Source organism: Bactrocera dorsalis, chromosome 4, assembly GCF_023373825.1.
Source record: "Bactrocera dorsalis isolate Fly_Bdor chromosome 4, ASM2337382v1, whole genome shotgun sequence".
Taxonomy (NCBI): domain Eukaryota; kingdom Metazoa; phylum Arthropoda; class Insecta; order Diptera; family Tephritidae; genus Bactrocera; species Bactrocera dorsalis.
The window spans coordinates 657,334-683,823 of record NC_064306.1 but is presented as its reverse complement, the minus strand read 5'-3'; the positions used below and the strand labels follow the sequence as shown (position 1 = coordinate 683,823).

The 26,490-nt window shown below is 36.7% G+C and overlaps 1 protein-coding gene across 37 annotated transcripts in view; it reads left to right on the top strand.

Moving 5' to 3' along the window:
- The first annotated feature begins 7,776 nt into the window (after positions 1-7,776).
- LOC105230483 (basement membrane-specific heparan sulfate proteoglycan core protein) overlaps positions 7,777-26,490 on the top strand; it is a 150,821-nt gene continuing 132,107 nt past the window's right edge. For 31 of the 37 annotated variants that reach the window (XM_049456085.1, XM_049456081.1, XM_049456060.1 and 28 more), the window contains exons 1-2: positions 8,387-8,516; positions 10,724-11,048. In XM_049456085.1, coding sequence (XP_049312042.1) covers positions 10,911-11,048 — 138 coding nt within the window. In that variant the 5' untranslated portion in view covers positions 8,387-8,516; positions 10,724-10,910. Of the gene's footprint in view, positions 8,022-8,337; positions 8,517-10,723; positions 11,049-26,490 lie in introns of those variants that run through there. The other 6 variants (XM_049456059.1, XM_049456058.1, XM_049456057.1 and 3 more) reach the window with 6 other exon arrangements.

Here is a 26,490-nt window from a genome sequence, read left to right as displayed (position 1 = left end):
AGGGCGATAAAAACTTGTAAGGCTGCCTGCATATGTTAAATATATAAACAAATAATATTTTTGTGATTTTTGGATTTCTTTACTTGGCAAAAAATGTCAATAAACCATAATAATTTGATTTTGGTGCCTTCTAGTAACCGATGTTTTGTACGAAATTATTCTTCTATTGTTTTTGTAGTCAACAAAAGCCTCATATGACTAAAGCTTAAAGAACTGGCTTTGTTTAAGTGAAGTTTGTTTGATATATACGGTAGTCGAAAAAGTCTTTTCGTATTTCTAACTAAATTTCAGCAGACGTCAATCCTGGCTTTGCGACCATTTGTTGAGCTTCTCTCCTGTTACAATTCGGTTCAGAAATGGTTCGATTTCATTTCATTTCAGCAAAGAATTTCATAATTTCATCGACTTTTCAACGTTAGTTCGAGCAGAGCGAGGTGCATCTTTCAAAACCAATTTTTCAGTATTGAAGCTAGCGAATGACTTAGATCAGAGTTACAACATTAAGATTACATAAATAAAAGCGTAAGAACGTATGAAGTTACCCAAACTTTCAACAAAAAAAATGAATTTGAGCTCAAAGTGGAAAGCTTTCTAAGAGCTTTTTTAAACTCAAAAGTTCTACATGAACGTTTCATCACCGTAGCTAGTAAAAACTTAGCAAAAGTATTAACAGAGGATACTATACACTGGAATTTTTTTGCTAGAAGTGCGTAACGCCCTGTTTTTCCACGTAGTAGTACAGCAAAGAATTTTTATATGAAATGGTTCGCTACTACCATACAAGGGATAAAATTGAGTCCAGGTCGACTTTTTAAAAAATTAAAAAATAATTAAAATTTATAAAAATTCAAAATTTTGCTCGGAAAGCCCACTGTAGAACAGTATAAAAAGCTTATTTTTTAGCTATATTCACGTTTTGTGTTTGGAACCCTCTCTGCTCCACATTTCTGTATTTTAAATAAGCTCACAAAAATTTATGTGTGTGCATAGCAGAGTCTTAACCCGTTATACTTTCAAGTATTTTGTTCATCACCAGAAGCTTTCGATATAAAAAAATCTTTAAGCTTAGACGTGAGCTTTTTTCACCAGCGTACTTCCGTTAGCAAAGCTATCTAGATATGCGCACAGAGTGTGTGACGTATTCTAATAACCGTATAGATAAATTTTGTGCTCATGAATGGCGACACAGGGTGTCACGCGGGGAACTTTTACTCGCTGGGTTAGCAGATGTAGCTTTACTGCGCGCTGTACTGTGTGGTGAGTTTAGGAGTGTGTAAAGTGTAGAGTGTGATTCAAGCAAAGTTTTAATTTTGAAATTTTTTTTGAAATTTTTTACTGTAGCGGTTAAAAAAAATTAAATATATCCATCAAAAGCTGTAGGCATTCACTACCTCAAAAAATTCTATTTATAGTGACTGCTCAACAGTATAACTTTTGTAGTAGTTTGAGGTCATTCCATTCGTGAGCGAAGATGTTGAAGCAATAAGTGAAAGAATAAAGGCGCCTATTGCTTATATTTTCGAATTGATAACCTTAACCTTTTTCCGCTATATATTTTCAAGTATCTGTGTTATACTAGAATAAGGTGTCGTTGTTTTGTACTCAGTTCAATTAACTTCTTGGTTTTTTGTGAAATTCACTTGCTGATAAGCGAAGAGCCAACAGCAGCAAATCACTTTCGATTTTGTTGGCTTTCGAAATTTTGCTGACAACTTCGCTGCGATTTTGAAAATAATCAGTAGCAAATGGTTTGAAAAACATCGAAAATCACAAACATACGTGTTCGTATCGCCCAGTATAAGGCTTGCGAAATATCATTTTCATGTTTAATGTGTTAAGGTTTGAATTTATGAACAATGGTTTCCGCAAAGACAGCGATAAACCTTGTTGACCTGCAGCAACAACTACCGAAAGACGGCAAGATTTCGAACCAGATTGAGAGCGAGGTTAAAGCAAAAAATATGAATAAACACAAAACAGACTTGATTGGCCCATTCGTGTCAAATTTTTTATGTGAAACATAATCTTTTTTATAATATTTTATTGGTGGAATTGGAATGAAATTTAAGTCTGAAAATCGAACGAAATTTGTCTAATTAATATTCGTAAAAGAGCTGTGTTGACTCGCTATTTGAACCTTCTTGTACCACTTTTCTGTTAACAAAATTCACAGAGTCAAAATTATAAAAAATTATTTGAAAAATATTTCGAGTATTTTATGTACTGTTATACTCAGCTACAATGGTCCACTCATAAGCCAATAGCAGTGCGTCCTTTATGTGTCAAAAGCTTCGGTGGTATGTCGCCTCTCACCCAGTAATTTGGCGCAGCCGCATTGGGCGCCTCAAAGTAGGCATCGACAGCCAATAGCAAGCGGTACTTGCCGAACGCCGGCTGGTGTCTTGTTTACACTTGACAGATTGGCGGAAGAATTTGATACTTTGTCACCCTTTGCACTAATTTAGTAGAGTATGTGGTAACTCTTAAGTGAAATGGAATCTGTTTAATATTTGTATGGATTTTTTGATTTTTTTCTTCAATGAAAGATTAAAAATTAATGATTACATGATTATACACCTAGTTTCAGGGAATATTGAAATTCTTTGTATTCAGCAGCGATAACTTATAAGCCAAAGCAACTCTTTCTTAATTCCAATATTGTGTTAGAACGTTTTGAAGTCTTGTTGCAGCGAAAAACACATGCTCGATATCTCATTTCTAAAATATTATTTAAGCTTCTTTTCGTGACCACAGTTGCTCTTTGATTTGCTTTTTGTTGTATTCTTCTCCTTTTAATTTCATAATTTTTTTTATCTCGACTTGACTCATACCATTGTCTGGCGTTCAATTAATTATATCACCGCAAATCCGATTGCACTTCCATTTGCTTTCAAGTCGCGGCTATAAATTCCAATAAAAGGCCAATAAACATTTTGCGAATGTTTCGACGACGCCCAAACTTTGCCGGCATATTGGAAGACGCCACCGATTTGTGTGAACATAAAAAGTCGCGTTGCGCCGCCAACCAATTCGTGCACATTTTAATAAATGCTGAGCAATGCAAGGACCCAACATGATGTAATGCACAGCAGCGCGTGTGCCGCGACCAAAAAATCAGCACAGAGTGCGTCGTGTCTATTGTGAAAATATGAGCGCATCGCCAATACCGGGAAATGATAGCACCGAAACGCGACACAATTGCGAATGTAAACATAATCGCATAGTAGAGTCATTAAAAAAGTAAAATCTTTAAATATTTGCGCATTCAAGCGCATTACAATCAATTTTCATACTAATGCCGCGAAAATTATCGCAGCGTTGGGTGGACGGTTGCCCGGTTGACGGGTGACTCGGTGAGTCTGTAGCGAACGTTGGGTGGCAAGTCGCCCCTGTGGGTGAATCACAGAAGTGAGTGGCTTTGGTTTGGTTGGATTCGGCAACAACAATAAATATGTTGGTTTTATTTAAAAATATTTTAAAAGTAGGTTATATATGTACTGTAATCTTTAGTTCAAAAATCTGCCTTATTTTAGTTATGTACCACTGACCCTTTGCGCTAATTTATTTGTTTGTAAAAGTCCAGAAATTTAGCAAGTATGCACAAAAAATCGAAAAGATGGGGTTGCTGTCCTGGCTAAGTTTTTCGGTTCGCGACCTCGATAAACTCGAAATTCTTCAAATAAGAGCGTTAAAAAATAGCACATTAGCTGCAAAAGGGTATTCTTTTTTCAGTTATCTCCAGTTAATCAATGTCAAAATGTGGGCGTTAATCGACACTTTGGAAAAATTAAAAATATGCCTTCTCAAAGCGCATGGCTTCAAAGGGTAACCATTCAGGTCTTTTAGACAAAAAAGCAACTTTCACTTAACGACAAGTTGCAGGAGCTTACGAAGTGCTCATATCTAGATTATTTTTTTACAATTAGCCATACAAATAATTAAACCTTTCAAACCTCAAGTAAATTCAACTGACATGAACTCGTTACTCTTTTCAGCTAAATAAATTTAACAAAGTACGCCCAATGACTTTATTTAAACCCCTTGACGCTTCGCTTCCCCTTATTGAGCTCCCCATGCGCCAAATTAAAGAATTAGAGCAGGCAAGAACAATTTTTTTGTCTAGCTTCTAGGAATTCCTATGCCTTTGTACCTAATTTCTACTTGCTACTCTCTTGCGACTGGAATTAAAGCTTATAAGAAGCTATTGTTTAGCCTTCTTTTCTGTACGTCTCGTTCTTCGTTAGATTTTGTTATGTTTTTCGCCGCGAGTCAACAGTGTTGTGGTATAATATATATATTGCATTTTATTTATGTGTAGAATATTCCAACCCACATGAATAAAATATATCCATGATTGGTGGGTGGGCTGCGGCAGCTTTTTGTTCTCTCTTTGGCTAAACAGCAGGTAGGACATGTATTTAAAAGTAAGCTGTCAACACTTGTGCGCATAAAGCACACTAAACCCAGCAAGCAACAAAATAAAATACTCCGCCGAAGTTGTGGGCAAAAACAAAGCATTAGTCCTCATTTTTTACAACACTTTTGCTGCGCGCTTTCTGCTTGTGGCACTCCGCAACACTTGCAACAAGTTGAAAACGCGCTCGCCTACTTCATTTATTTATTATTTGGCTAACATATTTCTGCTGTTTGTGCGCTTCCCTTTGTTGTTGTGCTACATCTACTCCACTTCAGCCTGCTTAGGGTTTTTTGCTCGCGCTTTGCGTATGAGTGGTATAAACAAATATACTTCGTACTTTTTCTGTCATGCTCATCCCTTTATACGCATAGAGCGTGTGTTGGCCGATTTCCAACTTGATTCTACGGCCTCTGCTCCCGTCTCGACCACTTAGCTGTGCTCCACTGCTTCAACTGGCCACTTGACATAAGCGCTGCCTCGCGCACTCACTTGGTGGAAGAAGCACGAGTACGGTTCAATGAGTTCAAGACCTATAAATTTTCAGCAAAAGTGGTCTTTAGTGATTCCATCAAACGACTTATCTCTTTGGAGAAAGTCGTTGTGAGAGACTCAGGTTCCCAAACGCGACCGTAACGAGCATTACCGGAATGTACTTTGAACGTTGAATACAAGAAATATCTCATCTTATCCTATAAAAGAATTGGATCCACATAGTTTAAATAATTTATTTATTTTTGCTTAAGCTTTCCCTCTCTGACCACTGTAGAAGCTTCAATAAGTCAAATTTGCAATTTCGGTTGGGGTCTTCGTAGAGCTTATAACCGCTTGCCTAGGTAGGTCCATTGACTGCTGTTCATATATCCAACTGGTACATCACTTTGAATAACTTCCTCAAAACTCATGCTCATATCTATAGCTCTGCATCGTTCGCTTTACTGATATTTATTTAAGTTTCGTTCAAGCGTTTTACGTTCTCACTCAGCCAGCCAACTTTTGTAGTTCTACCTTTTGTTGCACGAGTATTACATTTTCGGCCGCTGCCAGCGAAAGTATAGATGCCACGCCCCCTGTTAATAAGTAAAGCGTACACAATGCATTCAGCCATCGATTCCCAAATTTTACTGAATGAAATTGTTTGTCCACACAAAACTAGCTTTCCCACCTCGACTCAGCGAACCCTGTGTTTGAGGTAAAAATAGACAACGACGCATTGCTTTGATTTTGACGCTTTGACACCTCAATTATGGCCACTCATTACAACAGCAAACGAGTTCGTACATAAAAGTATTAGTTAATAAACAACCAATACGCCTGCCTGTGCTCGCGTACCCCCATTCCCCAGTAGTTCCCAGCGCTACACTCCCATCATCGGCGCTGAGTCGACTGTCGCGTGGTCGCGGTCTCTTCCGCTACACCACTTTATATGAAAATTGCCTCTATGTGTCCCCGCCCCTCACCCTCCTTTGTAGTCAGCAGTCAGCATGAGTTCAACTCGGCATACCGGTTTTGTCTGTTCGATATTTCACTCACGCTTTTATCTTTTTGTTTGGTTTTTGCCTGTTTGTTTATTCTCATATCATTCACCAGCGCTCATCTGCTTACCTTGTGCGCTGCGCGTTCGCTCTTTAGGGCCCAGTTAAGTGGTTTGACAACACTCAACGCCACTTCAGGGCTGCCGTAGCGAACTTGTGGTGGCGCAGAAAGTCAAAATCAAAACAAAAAGGTAAAAATCACCGCATTGCTTTTGTGTGCAATACGGATTCCCGCTTTTCTTCATTGCCATTGCTGTTGTTACTATTGTAACCACATTGCTATATGCCTACCGGCATTCCAACACGATTGTCGTGAAGTGCTGACAGCAAGCGTTGCCTCTACAGAGCCCTACGTTGTCACTGCTGTTGCTTCAACAACTCTTTTTTGCTATTTTTATTGCCTTTACAAATTCAACATTATTTGGTACATAAAAGAGGGAGAGAAAAATGTAAACCATGTGGGTGGGAAACCGCCTCCAACTGAGAAACCCAGTAGGAAAGTTTCTAATGTTTACTTAGTGAAATTTTATAGTAGGGAAGCACATCCCAGGGGCGGATCCAGAGTTTGGGGCGGGACCTATATAATTTTTTACATGTGTACATGTAGCCAAAGCCCCTTTTTTTGCGGAGTGTCGAATTATTTTTAAAAGGAACGGCTTCAAAACCATACTACCCACTCCGATACTTCCTTATAAAGCATGGTTCCAACCGACTACTTTCAGAACCTTCGTTGAGACATCGTCACCCCTCTGTATCTCTTTATGCCACTATAAACTATACGCAAAGTCTCTAAGAAAACCCGCCGCGCTCATTATCGAGTTTGCTTTCTTAACTTGGTATTTTGGATATATGCACTTCTGTGTAACAACACATCTCCAACTAATTCTGAGTAGGCTGAACTGTTGCTCACCTCATCGTATAACTAAAAAAAACTGCAGTCACCTGTAAAAAATCACCCCAACGACTGATCGATCAATATTGAGCGAGCTGGTATCGAAATGCGAGCGCATGCTTTCGCTCTCTCTCCAACTATGGAGATCGTTCAATATACGCGCTGCTTTACAATAACAAATCCATGTAAAGCAGTGCCAGTACGGCGCGTGGTTTACCGGCTTTTGTGCCAGAAACCGCGTACGCGTGGGAGAGAGAATAAAGGGAGGACGCGAGAGCCAATTTTAATAAAATGCAATTGTGTGTGCTGAGACGGCAGAAGCTCGGGGTGCGGACATTTGTAATTTTAATTGAAAATTATAGTTTTATTTGAAAAACTACATTAGGGTTGCCACAGTGCGGGAATAGTGACTGCATTTTAAAAATCTCTAATTAATTTAACTAATTTTTTTCGACTTATGAACTATAGTTTGGACTTGCAATTGGATAACCAATCCTCAGACTTGCGAACAGCTGTTGCCCTCGCATTTTATTGCCAACTGTTTTTTGGTTTATTTTTTTGTTTTTAGAAATTTGCTTGTTGTTGTCGTCGTTTTCTACTGTCTTCGCTGTCGTTGTTGCGGTCGATATCACTATCGGCAAGTAACGATTTTTTATTGCTCTATTTTTAATCATATCTACGGTTGTCGCAGTTGTTGTTGTTGTTTTGGTCGTTGTTGTTGCTGTAGTAGTCTGTTGTGGTTGCGTTAACTGCTGACTTGAGTTGACTTTTCGTTTCGTTTTCGTCGCCTCGCAGCCACTCGCGTCATTCTGCGGTTCTGCGGTGCTACCCGCCTGTTGTTATTGTTGTCGTATGCTTAGAGCGCCGTTGCTGTGGTCGTCACCGCTTTTGCCTGCCATTGAATGCTAGTGCCTTGCCTCACTACAATCAGTCTGTGCATGGACGTCGTTATCGTCGTCTGACAATTTTCGGCTTTGTTACAAAAGCTCCGCGCGCCGCACACAAACACAGTTACGCGCGCGCCAACATACACTGCCACATACTAAATACCAATAAACGGACATACGCGCGTCTTCGTATGCTCGCACCAAAACCGCTCTTTTCGGCTGCTCGTGTGCAGGTTATGTGAAACAAGCTGCCGGCATACGGCCAGCGCTATCATTCGTGTGAGTGTGTGTGTGTGTGAGTAGTATTCCTGCGGTTACATTAAGTTCTAGCGAATATGCATGTGTGTACAAGTACGAGTACAATAAGCATGCAAAGCATAAGCAGAAAGCGAGCAGGCACAACAAGCTGAAGAAGAAGAACTTGTAGAATAAGAAGAAGCAGCTGCAACGGCGGCAGCACTACATTAGCAGTATTATCTCTCGTGATTTGCACAACGCGCCCGCACACCCCGGCACCGGCCACGGTATATGCAAACGTACGTATGCGCCGCATTCGCCATTCGCCTCCGCCAGCACGCCACCAACACTCAGGCGCTGCGTCAGCGTCAGCGCCGGCGACTGCGCCGACAGCGCCCCAACGACAACGACTCCGACGAAGACGAAAAGGAAGTCTGCAGCTCCATTCGGTTGTGCGCCGTCGTGCGGTACGGACGTCGATTACGGTTCGCTGGTGGTGGTTAGTTGGCATTTCGGTCACACAAAAGTCTTAGCTTGCGAGGATTGTGTGGGTATTTAATAAATATTTTTGGGCAAACTTTGCTGGAATTAAAAAATGTATTAACCGTGTCGCCGAACGAAACGTCAAGTGATGTCCTCGAAAAGTTGTCGTACACGTCGCCGGCATTAGTTGCGTTAATCCGCGTGGATTTGTTGCGCGTTAGAGCCAGGACACGCCGTCGCGGCAGGATACGTGCACCAGCCTACTCTGATTTGCTGTTTTGATTCCGAACGCGTACGGAATGTGCGAGTCGAACGTTTGCGCGTGTGCGTGTTTGAGTGGGAGTGGCGGTAGGAGTTGTGATTTATGGCATATTTCCGTTAAAGAAGCCTCATTTTATTGGACAAATTATTGAAAATAAATTCGGACAAATAAAATGTGCGGCATTAAAGTATGCGGGTGGAAAGTATTTGCTTCAGAATGTGTGGAAAATAAAAAAGTGCAAGGAACTGCAAAATTTTGACGACAGAGCGAAGCCAGTAGCTTTGTTGATTTGAAACTTATGTGAAATTTCAAAGATGTACTTTTTGGCTGGAAAGAAGTTTCTTAAAAACAAAATTGTCATATTGCCGCAAAATAGTTTTGAATATTAATTTTTTCTTCATAGATCGCAAAAATAACTTATTAAAAATAAAACATTTTTAAATAAATTTTCGGAATTTTAAAAGCTTTGGGTCATTTCAACCAAACTTTACTTTCAAATTTGTTTTTTTTTTTCGGAAAAAATATTTTTTTGTGCCAAAATATACAGTTTTTTTTATTTTTATAGAATTTGAAAAGTTTTGGAATTTTTACAATTTTCAAAAATCAAAATTTCACAATCGAAAAATACGCTTAGACATTTGCGAATTTGCAAATTTTTCTATAAAAAAAACCAATAAAAATAGTTCCACATTGAAAAAAAATTTTATAAAAAAAATTAATTTTATATTTGGAAAAAAATCGACTAAATTTAACGTATATACAATATCTTTGGAAAGCTATATACAAGCAAATTATCATTTGAATTAAAATTTTTAAAATTTTTTGAAAAACATTTTTTAAATATTTACATATTTTGAAGGCATTAGCCGTAAAAATTATTCAAATCCAGTTGTTATGTTGTCAATATTAAAAAAATTTAGTTATTTGAAAATTTTTAAAACAATTTGTTGAAAAATAGTTTTGAAATTTTTTTTTGACTGATCCATAACTAATTTTCAAATGAAAATTTTTAAAATGAATTTTTAAATGAAATTTTTTTTTAAAATTTTTGAAAAATAATTTTTAAATTTTTATTTGAAAGCTGATTTTTTTAAAATATAACGCTCGAATAATTTAGCTACCGAATTTGCTATCCATTAAAGTGAATTAATTTAAATTTTATTTGTTCTAAATTAATTTTTTGCTGGGATTCGAATTCTATAAGAGAGAATTTTAGTAATTGTGCACTAGTTTATTTTTTAAACTTACTATTATGAAAAAGATATTGTTGTGAAAAGCAAAACCTAAGCAAACTTACGCTCAAAAACCAAAAGCAAACACTTTGTCTAATTCAGAACGGTTTTGTTGTTTTTCAAATTCAGTTTTTTTTTTTATAATTTGTTTCCACACCCTTTTGCGTACAAACCGACTTTCGCGTTTTCAGTTTTCTGCCTTTTGTTGCATTCTGAGTACCTTCGATGCGAATTGCTCGGATTTCAGCCAATTCGCCACGCCAATCACGTGTCCCCGTGCAATTCGTGGCATTGCATTTTGTTTTTATTTTTGTTATGTATTTCTACAATTTCTTCCACTTTTTTCTGAGTTTTCTTCATTCGCTGGCATTGCTTTGCCTTGTCTTCGCTGCAAAAATCCCGCACATTTTCAATACTTTCCGCTGAGCTCAAGCGAAACAACGCCTCGTCTGCCCACCCGCACCACCACACGATCGCACGACTCGCACGCGGAGCACCGCCGCAGAAATAAATAAATTTAAATGCAATAAATAAACGCCGCAGAACACGCGTTTCGCGCGAAGCGTACCTAAATAAATGCTAAAAAGCGCCAAAGCGTCGAAAAAATCATATTTCAAAACACAAAACAGAATAATTGCAACGAGAACGCGAACAAGAACAAGAGCGAAAATTCTAAATTTTGTGTTTCTCAGTTCTACACAAGTGACTTACAGCAACGCCAATTAAATCATTTTCAGCATAAAAACAAATGTTTTACTTTTCGAATTTGTAATTTTTGCAGTTATAAACACAATAAACAAAAACAATAAGAAAGCAAGAAAACTAGTAAAAATTATTAGCACGTCGCGCCAACTTTTGATTTATAGCGATTCTTAGTTTGCATTATTTTCAAAATTTTTCAAATTTCGCTTGGCGTTGACATTCGAATTTCCAAGTGAACCAACCGCAGCCAGACGGCGTACAGTGAAATGGGGGCGCAGGTACCCCAAAGTGGTGCGAACGCCGCGAGGCGAACGCTGTGGAGTGCCTCGATGATCTTCAAAGTCGTGGCAGTGCTACTGATATTGCATGCCACATGTGGCACCTACCACACGGCAACGGCTAAGGTGAGTGTAAAAGTTGTGTGGAAGTGGATTGACAATTTGTGAAAATTTTACTTTCGAAAGATTAAGAATCAAACCCAATACTCAACTTATAATTCCTCGAACGAAATTTACAAAAAAACTAAATTTTCACAAGTTCTATTTAATTTATATTCAAAATGTACTCAGATTTGCTTAAGTTAAAGCCATTCACGCGATTATGAGCAATAAACTGTGATTGAAAACCACAATGGATTGTTTGCTAGAAATCTTATCTGCGACTAAGTAATAAAAAATATTTAAAAATACATAAATTATTCAGTTATTGTGTGTTTACGGCTCCTCAAAGGGGAAAACCCCAGCTAAAAAGGTTTGAAACATGCACAGAAACTTCAACGCATTTTACTGCAAATTATCTCAAGTGATCGCAAACTTTTGAACCTCATATTAACATAGCGCTGACATGCCAAACAAAATCGTAATATTTGTGCTCTCCCCATCCTTCGCTTCTAGTCTAGTCTGTAAGGCATATATTTGCATATGCAAGTACAAAATCTCAAATAAAGCGGTCCGTGAGTCACAGCTGCAGAGTTTGTAGCTGAATTTTGTTAGAAATTCTATTTAAAGTATTAGCTTTTACAATATTTTGCTATTAGCTAACAACAACAACTGCAGTCTTTACTTACGACATTCCTCCGATAGATAAGCATGCCTATTTGTCGACAGATGAAGTAAGCGAGTTAATTTTAGACAATAGTAACATAAAACTAATGAAAAAGGTTACATAAGTAGCAGCTCGTTAAATGACGGTACGATTGCGATAAATATGTTAATTTATTAACCAATTTATTAACCGGATATGCGTCTGTAACATAAGTGAACTAGTCTACCTGTATAATGCTCAGTTTCCAAAAGCTAGCACAAAAAAAAGTACTCAGTGAACAGATTCCTCATATCAAAGCCCAAAAATATCCGTCAGTAAGAAGGCTATTTCTTCTCCTAGGTAGTTTTATTATAATCAGCGACTAAAGACTTCGTTTGTTCATGTATAGCGTAAGTGAGATATACGCTGTCTTAGTTCTTTTAGCCATAGATCTACGAAAACGAATTAATAATTGAACCGACGAGCATACAAGAGAGGCATGCAGATTGTTTCTGTCTATCTCTGGCAAATGTTTTGAAAGTAGATGATCACTCGGTTGTCTTATATTGATTTAGAACAGCAAGAAGTTTCTGTACTTGAAAAAAAAAACATGAATCTACTTCATCATCAGGCTCGTTTGGGTGTAGAAGTTTTAAGATGTCATAACGGACCAGCGTTTTCAACTGTCCAAGTAAGAACGCTCTCAGGATCGATCTCTTAACGCAACCTAACCTAACCTTGGTGTCTTTAGATACAATTAGTATTATGATCATGGCGCTTAACAAGCGTCAAAACCCGCAGGAGGTCATGACTTTCTAATTTGTGTTGTGGACTCTCCGCAGTTAACCCCCTCCTCCCAGTGGATTCGCCCCTGCTGATGTGCTTATAAAATACCGCGATTTACGGTAAAATTTTTATAAAAACTGTGTTGCCAACCCAAATTATCGCGCAGAACAAACTCAAAAGTAAACATAATGCCAGCGGCAAAGAGCTATTAAATGCTTATGTGAGTGCGTGTGATAATCGCTTTTATAGTGCGATAATCAAGCAGTTAACACCTCTATGTAATACTCATTATTAACAAGCGTGTCTAGTCAAAAATATTATTTTACGGCCCGAGCTTCAAAGTAAACATTGCGGAAGGAAAAAGAATGAAAAACAAATATTGTTGGGTTTGACGGCTGACATACACATGCATATATGTACTTATAAGCACAATATCAATATTTAAAGATTTTTGTACTAGAAAATTGTGGTTTCTTGCCTTAACAATGTGTTGGTATTGCTACTTGTTGCACATGTAATTTTACAACCCATAAATATTCGAGAAAAGAAAATTTATAATTTTTGAATCAAAAAAATAATATTTTCAAAAATGCTTCTCAGTTGTTTACACCGTTAATCGATTTCCATTTCCGTTTCCCATAAAAGCCGTATTTATTATGCTGCTCAAGGACACGTTGTGCCACTTTCTGAAAGCCGCAACACCGGATCTTCTAATCTCACACATTTACAAAAATAAAACAGAAAAATTAAATTAAATAAAAAATATAAATTAATTGCCATTTTAACATTGTTTTCTTAACAATTGCAACAACAATAAATCATAAAAGCGAATGAGTTCAATAATAAAGTTCAAGCTGAGCGCACAGTGGCGCGAAAAGCAAATAAATAATAGGCCAGGTTATCAGCGGCGTCGAAGCCAAGGCAGAAGCGCCCATAGCCTATCGGGCGAAGACAACAGCAATTGACAACAACAAACGCATAAATCACGTCAAAACATTTCAAACATTCTGCGTGCACATACACACACACACAACAGCGCTGCTGCAAAAGGTTAGCCAAAAATAGCAAATTATGCTGGCGGACTGCGACGGTTGGCGTCGTATTGGTCGCTGCCAGCGCGGTGAGCTGCCGACTGCCGATCGCGTCCGGCCGGTGGCGCTTCGTGCTGATAATAGACTTTTACATGTGTGTGTGTGCGTACGTGCGCAGCTTGCTGTGGCGTGTTATCAGCGCGACTTATGAAGATGAACCAATTTACTGTGAATTAAAACTAAAGTCTGTTTCTAAAGCCAAGCATTATGTAAGACATTATGCCACTAAAAAGATAGTCAGAGACTTTTGGAAGAAATCTGACTTCCAATTTAGGCGCGTCACTATGTTAATGCCTGATTTTGTACCTAAATTCGTGCGAAGTCAGCGCTGTCATCGGCATTTCTATATGATTATGTGTTTGTGTATTCTTTTGCTAAATTTACGCCAAAAAATAGAATTTCAAATAAATTTACACAGATTTCGCTGACTTCGAAAAGCTTTGGCGCGGAGTTATCTGCATCTATGGCTCATCAGCGCAGGAAGTATACTTGAAGTTAATTTAAATCTTACTAAATATTGGCGGTAGAAAAAGTATTTTTCGTATAAATATAAAAACATAAGTTGAGATTTGATTAGAACTACGAAAAGACTTTTTCGACTACCTAATGTTATAAAAATCCAAAAAAAAGTTTTCAAATTCCGCGAAATCTTCTGTTACCAGCATTTTCCTCTCGCGCTACCGCCGCTTCCAGCGCCTTCTCAACTGTGTTTCTCTTGAACTTCGACTGCGCCACTTTTCTAAAAACGCTTCATGCACTTCTTAGGTTACCGTTACTGCCTTTTGTTGCTGTTGTTGTTGCATTTTTGTTGACTTTAGCTGCTTTTGCTGCTGTCAGAGGCATTTATCAAATCGGAAGTTGTGTAAAGGGGTCAGCATCTTCGTGCGTTAATCTGTGTTGCTCTCCTTTTGATTTGTTTTTAATTACAAATTTATTATTTAATTCATTTTATTGTGCAACACTCACCAAGTGTGTGCTGTAAGTGCGTGTATAGAAGTGGGCCCGTTGCACAAGTCCGCTCTTATCACCTCTAGGCTGGCGTACAGTTAACTGCGTGACCGTGCGCGTTGTTGTTGTTGGAAAAAGAAAAAAAAACAATAACAAAATAATAAATGAGTGTACAAAATTGTAGCACTAATTGTTATTGGTGTCTTTTGGCTTGGCAATGTCGTTACAGATATTTTTAGGTTAGGTTGAAAACAAGAAATCTTTGATTTTTTCTTTAAAGTTATTTATTTGTTGTTAGTTTTCTTAAAAATGGCGCTAGATTAGTGCGAATATGATGATATTATAATATAAAATATATAGGGTGTTTTTTAAGAAGCATATATGTACATATTTTGGGGGCTAGCTATCAAACCAGCTGTCAAGTTGAACTCATTTGTTTGAGATTATTCGTCGCGAATTCTGGCTCTACCTCTCTATCTTTTTTTCTCTCTTTATTGCAAGTGAAAGTGCTGTGCTCTTAAATGAAAACCCTGTATAAATTCTTATTTTTAGTTAATTTTTTTAAAGACCCTTCTTGCCCATCATTTAGCACTTGAAAGTACAGGCCCTCAGCTGTCTGAGTTTCATTCATTCAGCTTTTCCAGCCACCATTCATTGAGGGCGGCAGCACTTCAACTTGGCTCGAATTTTTTTTTATATTTAGAGACACTTCTCCAGCATGTTTCATATCTGCTGTGTTGTTTTATTTTTGCTTACGCCAACAAGTGCCTCGTAAAACCATGCAACAGGCGCTGCATATGCCACAGTGGCCGCACATAAGTGCACCATATGCGACCCATAACTAAATGGCTGGCACTCAAGTTAAAGACAAGGCGCAGGCAATGGAAAAAGCAGCACAAAAGTTGTTGAAACAAAATTGCGTGAGATAAAATTCCAGCGCGAAGACGTGGCAGACGCAAATTCGCACATGAAAATGTGTGTGTGTTTGGCAGTAATTGCTCTGCGCCTAATGTAAATAAGTTGCCACATGCGCCGAAAAAAGCTGGAATGGCTCGCTGTTGACCTACTCTCTGGCGGCGACAGGCGGCGCTTGAGGCGCGGGTGAACGCGCATTTTGTAATTAATTGTTGTTTATAAGCAAAATATGCCAAAAATCAAAAGCAAAGAAAAAAATTTAGAAAAATAAAAATTCCCAACGCGCAACGGAACTGTGGCAGCAAAGTCGGTTCCGCCACACATTGTACCCATATGTGCCAAATGTGCAACTTTTGTTTAATGAATGGCGTAAAGAAGCGCAAAAAAACGCACTCATAAATAAGGCTCATTTAAACATGGATATGTATGTTTGTGTTGCGAGTGTCGAGCAGGACTGCGGTGCAGCGCAAATTTAAGATTTTTTAACGAATAAACATTTTTGAAGAAGTATGCAGCAGTTACCCTTATAATGTTAACGAGAAATTAAAATGCATATATATACTATGTATAAAAGCAATTATTTTCGAAAAAAAATTTAATAAAGAAATTCTAAAAAAAATTTAAATTGTTTCCAAAGAAATTAAAATCAACGAATCAGCATTTTAGAAATTTTTATAGAAAATTAAATTATAAGAATTAGAGACTATTAAAAAATATATTATTTTTCCAACTATTTTCGTAGTGTAAAAGCCTTTCTCAGCTAAACTCCTCTTGGTGCAAAGGCAATTCATTTATTTTTCTTAGCAACAATTGCTTTAAAAAATATTTGCTTAACATTCAAACACATTCTCTCCATTCATTCGTTCGCCTAGCGCTTTGCCTACTTTGATAAGGCAAATTTTCAAATCTTAGAAAAATTCGCACAATCACCTTGGAACATTACGCAATGTTTGCTAAGCTTTTTAACAGTTGCAAAATGTACATACAATACATACATATGTATATATTAGGGTGGGTACAAAAGAAACGAATATATTTTTTTCGCTGAGTACTTTGAAAAATAGGTCTTTAATCTATCCAAGTATGAATTCATAATTGTAACGGGAAGGTCTTATGCCTTGCACTTCTCTATTTTTATCTCATTAACAGGTAGAGCAATAAATTTCCTACAGAAACATAAATTTTGCAATTAAAAACATTCTTTTCATTGAGTTATGGAATTCTTAAAAAAAAAAACAAACCTCAACGAGAAAGGTTTAATAAAAAATAAGTTAGAGACCATTCAATTTCTTACAAAATCTATGAAACAAATAAAAGTTCATTATTGAAGATATTTTTTTAGAAGTGCCTATCAGACTACCAACCGAAAAAAAAAATCGTTTTTTGTACCCACCCTAATATACACATTTATATGCGAAGCGTTTATCGAAAGGTTGTAGAACTATTTGTTCATATTCCTCATATTCCACACTTTTATTAGTTTTTATTATTGTTACTTCGTTGCAAATTGATAAAGCAATGAGCATATGACGATAAGTAACGGGAGTGGTGCGCAGGTGGGGCAGCAGCAGGCCGGCATGTACTGGGTTTTATGTATTTGTGTGCGCAAACAATTAATGAGGCCAAATGAATGTGCAGGAACGCATTGGAACGCTCATGGAACAAACGGACAAAAACACGCACGCACAGATATGAAGTGCAGCCATTCGTGGAAAGGTTTCGACAAGATTGAAAAGAAACAAAAACATCTGTTTCTCTTTTAGAAATTGAGTAAAGAAAATATCTGAGAAAGCTCATTGAAAGCTGAACGGCTAACTTAAGCTGCTAATGCGGTGCAGCCTGCTATATAAATTATCTAAAATTTTAGTTTTAGAATATGTCACCAGCATCCATTATTTGTAATTTTGTGACTTTGCTTATTAACTGTTTAATTTACGCTTTAAATAACTTAGTGGATAGCCGCAAGAGCAGCGCTGTTCACAAGCTCTCTTCGTTCAAGGGTGTGAAGTTTTAATAAATAAATATATACAACACTGTGATATACTTGCCACAATATTACTTTTCATTAAATGCGAGCTGCGCGCAGTTAAAAGTATACACTTACAAGCTAGACACGCTTAAATCTCAAATTCAGTCGTTGGCATCTAGTGATCTACAGTCATCTTCTAACCAACAATATATTTTCTCAAAATATCGCCGAACCTTTATTTTTTGCTACCTTTGCCGCGGCATCCACCGCTTAGAAGCCCCTGTATATAGTTTTAGGTTTGCTGGTTAGACAACTCCCACAAGCAATGTGCATTAGCGCAAGTCTTAAACGTGTGCATCAGCTTTGCTTATCAGCATTTCTTCTTGCGAGCTCATTTTTCATTGCGCTTGCTGAGATTTTCGAGCAGATAGTCTGGCTCGCATTGTCATCTCATGTCATATTTTCTGCCTTTATTCATATTTCAACTCAACGAAGTGCAATAGATCGCCAGTTAATGTGGGAAAGTCTGGAAGACTGGCCACAGTAGATATGGGTAATAAAATCAAATAACAGTAAAGGAAAACATAACTATGTGCTGGCTATAATTCGGTTAAAGCTGAGCTGAGATAAATACGTTCGCTTCTGATTTTTTCAAGCCAAGCAGGTATAATGTATATGTACATATGTTAGATGTTAGATGAGAAATGCTGTGGGAAAAATGAACTACAATTTATGCTTTTAACAAAAAAAAAAATACATATTTTTGAAGTCCAAACAAATATATTTAGAACTAAAGTTTTTCCTGCGCGCACTTTTGCTTTCACTCTCTCATATTTTATACCTTGCAAGCAAAGAGCACACTATTTAGTAACTGACCAATCAGCGTTGAGCATTGCTCTTTTACAAATTGCACAGCAAAGTTTGCGAAATTGTTAAGACACTTCATGCTGACTGGTAGAACAGCTTCTGCTCTTGTTTTTAGTGTTAGAAAAATTACTTTTGAAGCTCCGGTTGGCTCTAGAGAAGCATGGCTCTCAGTTCACTTTCGACCTCAGTGTTAGCTTATGCTCAAATGTTGAATTGTGTGTGTAAAATTCTTAGTTAAAGTACTTAACGCAGTTCTTTCGCAAAATTGGCCATGGAATCCAAGAGGAAATCAAAAATATAATGCATATTTTTTTCTAAGGTCTTCAGCTTTTCGAAAAGTCGCCAATCAGCACTTATTTATGCATAAGTAGCCACTGAAATTCACGCTTATCTGGGTTTTGTAATGTCAGATAGCACACAAGGCATGCGCGGAAGCAGATCCAGTGTGTAAATATTAGAATAACTCATTTTACAGACAAAACATACACATGTGTGTCTGCCGGCAATTATTTTTTATGTAAACATGCGATGCACTACTTACACAGACACAGCTATGTGTATATTTACTCGCACTTATTCATCATCTCAATCAAATAGTGTAGACAAGGAAGTGTGTTTTGCACACGCTGGCCAATTGTCGCTTGAGCGCAGCATTAAACGCTGCTCCAGATACAAATGCCTTAACCTCCCATGCTTTACAGTCAATCCGCTGTTGAACAGCTGATCAAACGCACTTGAAATGTCAAAAAAGGCGGCTTTTATTGGCGTACATATTTCTGTTTGTGTGCATTTCATTTCTCAGTCAAAACAGCGCCTGTAAGCCTTTATGCTTTTGTACCTGCCATTACAGATATTGATGCCATGTCCGACGCATATAAATAAGTGCGCTTGCCGCGGTGTTTATTCTATTGAAATTTACTATATTTTGCTTCACGCATTTGTTGCTATTTAGTTGTTTATTTTTTACCCACTTTGTCGCCAACCCATTGGCCCCCGCGCTGGGTTAGCGCCTGCCACAGTGGCCGGACTCAGTCCGCACCCATTCCAGCGCCAAGAAATCAACTGTGTTCCATTTTTAATGTTATTTTTTCCGCTTTGCACAATGCCGTTGTTGCTGTTGTTACGCTTTTAAATGCACTTTACATATTCTCAATGAGTTTTTCTTCTTCTTTTTCTTCTTTGAAATATGTTTGCTTGTTTGTTTTTGTACTTGAATGCACACACTGTTTATTTTAATGCGCCGAACATTTTACAAACAGACTTTTCCGAGATAAAAGCAAGCATACAAACACATTTAGCTGAGCGCGTGTGTTTATTTTCAATTAAAAAATTATTAAGTCTACAAGGTGAGAAAATTCACTATGTTGTGACTGTTTGAAAAATGCTAAAAATGTGATTGAACGATTATTAGTGAAAGAAAAAGAAAAAAATGTCTATTAAATTATTTTAAATTTATTAAAGAATACTAAAATGAAATTTTTTGGGTAGTCGAAAAAGTCTTTTCGTAGTTGTAATCAAACTTCGGCAGTCGCTAACTTTTGAAAGCTTAATTCTGAACTGTAGCGAGATCTTGTGAGGTTCAGGACTCTACTAGTGATGAAAGAGACTTGATTTAAGTTTATTCTCTTCACAAAGGCAGAATCCAGCTATTCTACAGAAAATTATTGGTACTTTGTCGCTCTAAATGTTCTCACAAAGAGTTCTATAACCACATTTGTAGAAAGACTTCAGCAACACACAAATTAATTGACATAAATTTCAGTACTTCTTTAAAGTTTTCAAAAATGCAGCTTTGGCTGAAAGCGTTGCTATTCAGTCAACCTATATGGCAACACCCACCTTGAATACAGATAATAAATATTGTTGTTGTATAGTCTAAAAATGCTCTCTTTATTGTTATTTCGTTCATTTTTTTGAGTTTTGTATATATTTTTTCTTCTTGGCATTCTCGGCATCAATTTGGCTGCACCAGCCAGCGCCTGCGTGTGCCAATTGAATATCAATCTTCATAAGAAGAACTCAATTGAAGTTTGCTAACTTTTCAGCGAAATTAATCAAGATCAATTATTGCCAAATCATAAAAAATGCATTTTAAATGAGCCAAGCGGCGACTGCGCACATTTGGAGAGTTTAAACGATAATATAATCAGTCGCGGTTGGAAATATTTAGTTTTTATTTTAAAAGTAAAGCCAAAAAATTTATTTAAGATTATTTTGTGAAACATATATTGACCAAAATGGTACATATTTGCTTGTTTATTGTTTAGTATAAATATAAAAAATGAATTGAAATTTGATTACAAATACGAAAAGACTTTTTCGACCACCCAATATATCTGTATTTTTTTCCAGTAAATATTTGTAAAAGAAAATATATATAGTGTAAAAGTTTTGTTCCCAAAAGATTTGTTTTTTTTTTTTATAAAATCTGAGAACGAATATCGCTTAAAATTATTATTTTTTTTTTTTTTAATTTGCGAGTTGTACCTCGTCTCCACTTTAAGTATTCCTAAAAATAGCTCCACTTTATATACGTATGATGTACAAACATTTCATATATACATATTTCGTATCTACTGTTACCAAACTTTGATCTTTCTCAGCTTGAGCAAAAAACTGCTTGTGAGACTACTTGACGCCGCTGCAAAAACCTGAGCAGCCAATTAGCCGCGGAGACGCTTTGCCGCTAAACCGCACGCGCAGCTTAGTTCACAGCCGGTTTTAGGCTGAGTAGCCGTCCGGTCTGCTTTTCACATGTGTATGAGCTCAGCGCGGCTATGTCGGCCACCAGGCAAGCCAATTTATGTTTTCAAGTATTTTGTATGAATTTTATGACACTTCGCTTGAAAAGTGCCAAAACAGCAGCGGAAAATATTTACACGCATAAAAGCTTAGCAATAGTTTTCATATTTGTGACACAACGCAACAACAAAGGCAGTGAGTGGCTAATTGTGTGGACTGGCGTGCAGTTAGTTGGGCTCTCGGTGAACGCTTGACGGCATGTAAATGAGTTGTTGCAACGAAAGCATCAGTGTTTCGTTTTCTTTGAGTCATTTTGTTTTTTTTTTTTATTTTTGCCACACTATATGCGTCAAGCTGTTTGATATTGCTTTGCGCTTAGCTGTCAGCTTATAAATATATATTTTTTTTAAATTTTTTGTTTTAATTTTTAATATTTATTATTTTTTGAAATGGAAAAACAGACAGTCACAGCTGTCATCTTGCATGTAAATATTATTTTTCCATTTTTTATAATTCTTTTCGATTTTGTGTCTTTTATTATTTATTTATTTTTTCAAGTCGAGATATAGCATCTTTAACGATCTATCACTGCTTTGTTTGTGATTCAGCGCTTCATTAAAGCCTTACCTTGACAGTTGTTTATTCGTATGTGTGCTATACACACATCATTGAACGGCAGTTGTGCGTGCAACACATGAATTTCTGAAGGCTCTAATGGCTTAATTATTGGGCTGAAGTAGATATCGATCAACAAAAAAATGTATTAAAATTTATTAGCATTTGTGTTCAATATGCTATAAATTTGTGTTTTTTTGCTGGTTGCGTATACGCACTATCTTCAGCTTCTCAATCAATGATACCATGAGTGAAGAAAAGCGTTTTTATACTGAAACCATAAAGAAAATCCACAAACAAAAGTTTTAAAAAATATTTTTGAAAAAATCTATATTATTAAAAAATTATTATGAAAGAAAACAAATATTTTTTGAAAAAAATTTTATTAAAAAAATATTATATGTATATGTACATACATTTTTTAAATAATTTTTTATTATTTCATATTTTAAAAAGTATTAATAATGAAAAAAATATATATTTTAAAAAAATATTTTTGAAGACAGAAAAATTTTTTGGAAAAATTTTCTTGGAAAAAAATTTAAATTACAAAAAAATTATTATATTTTTTCAAAATATTATTAAAAATTCCCTGTGCCACCTATAAGCACAAATTAATCTTTTGCCATTAATTTATAGGCGCCTTCATTCAACAGCGTCAAAACAATTATACTAAAATCCAAACAATAACGTTTACACTGAACCCATTTGTAAGAGGTTTTGATAATTATATGGCAACGAAATTGTTTGAATTTGCAGAATTTTTAGTTATTTTTATTTATACCCGCCCCTACTTAGAAATCACATAAAGCACAAGCACAATTTTATTACAGCATTTTTACTTTTTTCTTTTGGTTTTTTTTTTGTCTTTTCTAATGTTTCCTGCCCACTTGAGCGCTGTGCTTTGTATCAACGGCGACAAGTTTCATCATTTCACTGCCCATTTTAATATTCATATTCATTACTTTGGACTTTGTTTAATGATAGCGCGCAGCATTTAATAGCCACCATTAAATGTTTGTTGTGCCAATTCTACTTGTGAACTTGCCTACATAGCCAACTCATGTGTGTAGCATATGTATGCGTATATGTGTGTGTGTGGTTATGCACAAATAAATGTACAAGAGTAAGGCATTTGAGACGGCGATGTTGTTATACCTACATACCCATATGTATATTATATATCTAAACTGGTATTTATGTGCGCCTATAGAGTTGCCAAGCGTCAAGTAGTCGCTCGAGCTGTATGTTCTACCACTTTTGACACGCTGACATTTGCCATCTATAATTATCGAAGACATACAGACATACAAAGCAGCCTGCATTGACAATCGTAGTAACGTTGTAGGGAGTGATCGCGCAGATAAATGCGCAAAACGCAAATTCATCGACCAGACAACGCATTACAACAACACCAAGTGCGCACTTATTAAGACTGTGCAGCTCCTGCGCCACACTCCGCTAGCGATAGGGACTTTAATGCAGCGCAAAGAAATAATAATAATCATAAGATATTAAAGTGATGAGTCTGCTTGGGCTGCGCCTGCGCTGCGTTGGTAGTCTGGCCTCCGTCTGCAGCCGAGCAGTGCGCCACGCCCGCTTGCTATCCACAGCAGAAACGCCGCAGCATCGCTGGCAATGTGAGACGGCGGCATGGGGCTCAGTATAACTTCATTTCTGCATCGATGTGAAGTGCTCAGTAAACAAATGTTGCTTTGTTGCTGCAAGTGTTTCACATGCGGCGTATGTGGCACCAATGGTACTGTCGCAACGTCTGGATTAAGTCAATTGTGCGACATGGTGAATGAGTGTGCCAATTGAAGCTGACAAAGTGACAGTGAAGAGGAACAACGGGCGTGCTATATAAAGCTAATGAAATGAACTTCTATGTTTCTAGTTTTATGTGTGAAGAAATCATAGGATTCGAAAGCGACCACAACAACTTACTATTTTTTAGTATTTGACACATTCAGTCCAAGGTACTGTCAGAATTTATAAATATATTAATAATATCTTTTTTATAACTGCCCTAAAGCCTCCAAAAATCTGCTCAGAACCTATCAAGCCCTAACCCTAGCCTCGCAACAATGTTGGGGTGCCTCAATCTTTATAATATACACCTTCCCGAACTTCTAGTGGTTGTTAGACACCCTCCATTGCTGCTGACTTTTGTAAACGTGACGAACCTTTCAAAAATGTCTTTTCAATACTTGCCACACGCCTTCATTCCACACCCGTCAGCTATGCGTCTACACGCCGCCAAGCCACTTGCCACTCATCGTTAGCGTCAGTCGTATTTTTAGCCCGCAGCCGATGAGCCAATTGTTGTTTGCCACTCATTGCGGCGAAATTCTATGCTACAAGCAATGCGTTAACTTGGCGCAAATCCAAAGCGCGCAGCAAGCAGTTTGTTGTAAGAAATATGCTGTAATTAAATAGAGAAAATAAAAGGGGCAGCAATAAAGAAAATCGAAAATGATTGGCAAAACATTAAAGCGCGTGTAAACAAAATTCGGCATAAAAAGCGGCAAGTAACAGATTGTGGCTGCGTGGCGCGCCTTGACGCAGCGTGCGGCACATTGGCCGCCGGTCAGTTTCACGATCACACAAATCGATCGGCTTTACTGCGAACAGATTTTCCCATTACTTATAATTTATTTTTATGTTTTATTCTAATTTTTTTCCGCGTTTATTGTTTGTTCAGCTTTCGAGCATATATTTGCTTCTAATGGACTTTCGTCGCTGATTCAATTACATGCTTTTATTTTTATTTGGTTTTTTGCATTTTAGCTTTTAGTTTTGTTTCAAATTAGTATTTCCCAATTCGCCGATTTTTCTATGACTAATATACACCATTTGTTAGTGCCGGCAATTTCAATGATTTTGCTTTTATTGGCAGCTGCCGCAATTGTTTATTTAGCATGCCTACATCTGCCATTAACAGTTAGTGAAAATCGCAAAAGCTTTGGAAAGCTATCACATAGCATCGATTGCAACAAAATCACAATAAATTTATTTTTAAGTAAACGTCCTAACATTTCAAAATAATTTTCGAAATATTTAAAGTAGTTTAAGTTTTCATTTAGTAGTAAAAGCTTTAGCGTGTTCCTAAAGCTTTTGTCATACAACTTTTCAAATTCAAAATCAAACATTGTTAATAGAAATCTGATTCAAGCTAATCTAAAATTCGTATGCATAAAATTGTGGCAAGCTTTCATCAGAGCTTTCATCAAAGTTGTCCACTTCAACTCTCTCACATTTTTAAGCTTTTATCATAGACATAATTTCTCAAATCAATAATTGTTATTAATCACGTCTAAGCTAATGAAAAAATTCTTTTGTATAAATTGTGGCAAGCTTTCATTAGAGCTTCCACTTGTTAAATTGTGTGCTTTGAGAAACAGTGCTTGAACTTTTCCTATGTCATTTTATCATTTCATGTATACTGCTTTCAGTTTTGAATAAAATTTTTAATACTTCATAATTACCAATTTTTCATTTCTTACATTTTTTTAATAAATTTATTTTTGTTTACTTACAGGTAAATTTCTACTTTATTTTGCTTTCACAAATTATTTAAGCTGAAATGCAAGTAAGTCACATTGCTGTTTATAGAATAAAAGTTTAAGTTTTCATTATCTTAATAGAGCTTTCACTATGTTCATAACGCTTTTACTGTGTTCAGAGAGCTTTCGTTATTTACAGTTGTTAGACAATAATCCATCATAAAGCCTCCCAATAACAATAACTAAAGCTTTAATTATCTTAATAGAGCTTTCACTATGTCAACAGAGCTTTCATTATGTCCAAAGAGCTTTCATTATTTACAATTGTTTGACAATAATCCAACATAAAGCCTCTCAATAACACAAAGCCGTCTTCAGTGACAACCGGAATTGGCTACTAGAATTTCTTTAAATTCGCAAATTTGACAACCATCAATTAGCAACAACAATGGAATATTTATACGAACATAATCAATAACAATAAAATTTAATTTGAATGAGTGAGATATTACCACTGAAATAATCATTAAAAGACAGACTTAAAAGATGTCTTTAACCAGATTTTAATGACAATGTTATCACTTTGAATAGCAGAAGCACAAAAACACAAGCCAAAAAGGTAGCAGAAAGATGACAAAGTATTAAATATAGATAAATGTCTGAATAGTATAAGCCAAGTATATAATATAAGCAACATCGGGCAAACAGGTAGCTTATGAAGTGAAATTCGGCGCACTAAAAGCAGCCGCAGATATAATAGTAGAAAAACGTGTTGAAAAGTGCGACTGCCAACAGCACGAAGAATAAACAGAAAACTTGAAAATCTTAATGAAAAAACATCAAAACAAATTCCGAAACCACTAAATCAGACAAAAAGCAACGGAGCAGCGTACTTTTGAATTACTGGTAGACCATACGGACTGGTAAGCGATGAGCTGCTGGCCGGCGACCTTGAAAACTCAAATTGTGTAATCCAAAATACAAAAAAAATCAAAAGTCATGAAAAAAATGATAAATAAACCACCATAAGGTCACACAAAATGGAATGAGATTTCAAAATACTTTTTGGGATGCTGAACGCATGCATTTCGGAGTGCAGTTTCATGCGCTTTGTAGGCTTAACTACAATGCATCTTGTTGTTGCCTCTCAAACTCTGACATTCACGCTGAAAACCTGTTATCTGGAGTTGAACTTGTGGTGCAAGCCAAGTTCACTATTAGCAGACACATCCTCGGCTATATGAAGCTGATAACTTTAGGTTAAGCACCTAGTAGAGTGTAGCAAGCGGCAATGGCAAGAAACGCAGAAATTCGGAGATAAATTAACTTCCTTTCCATGCTTTACGCTCTTACCTCTCCACCTCCTATACTAGACTCGCCACCA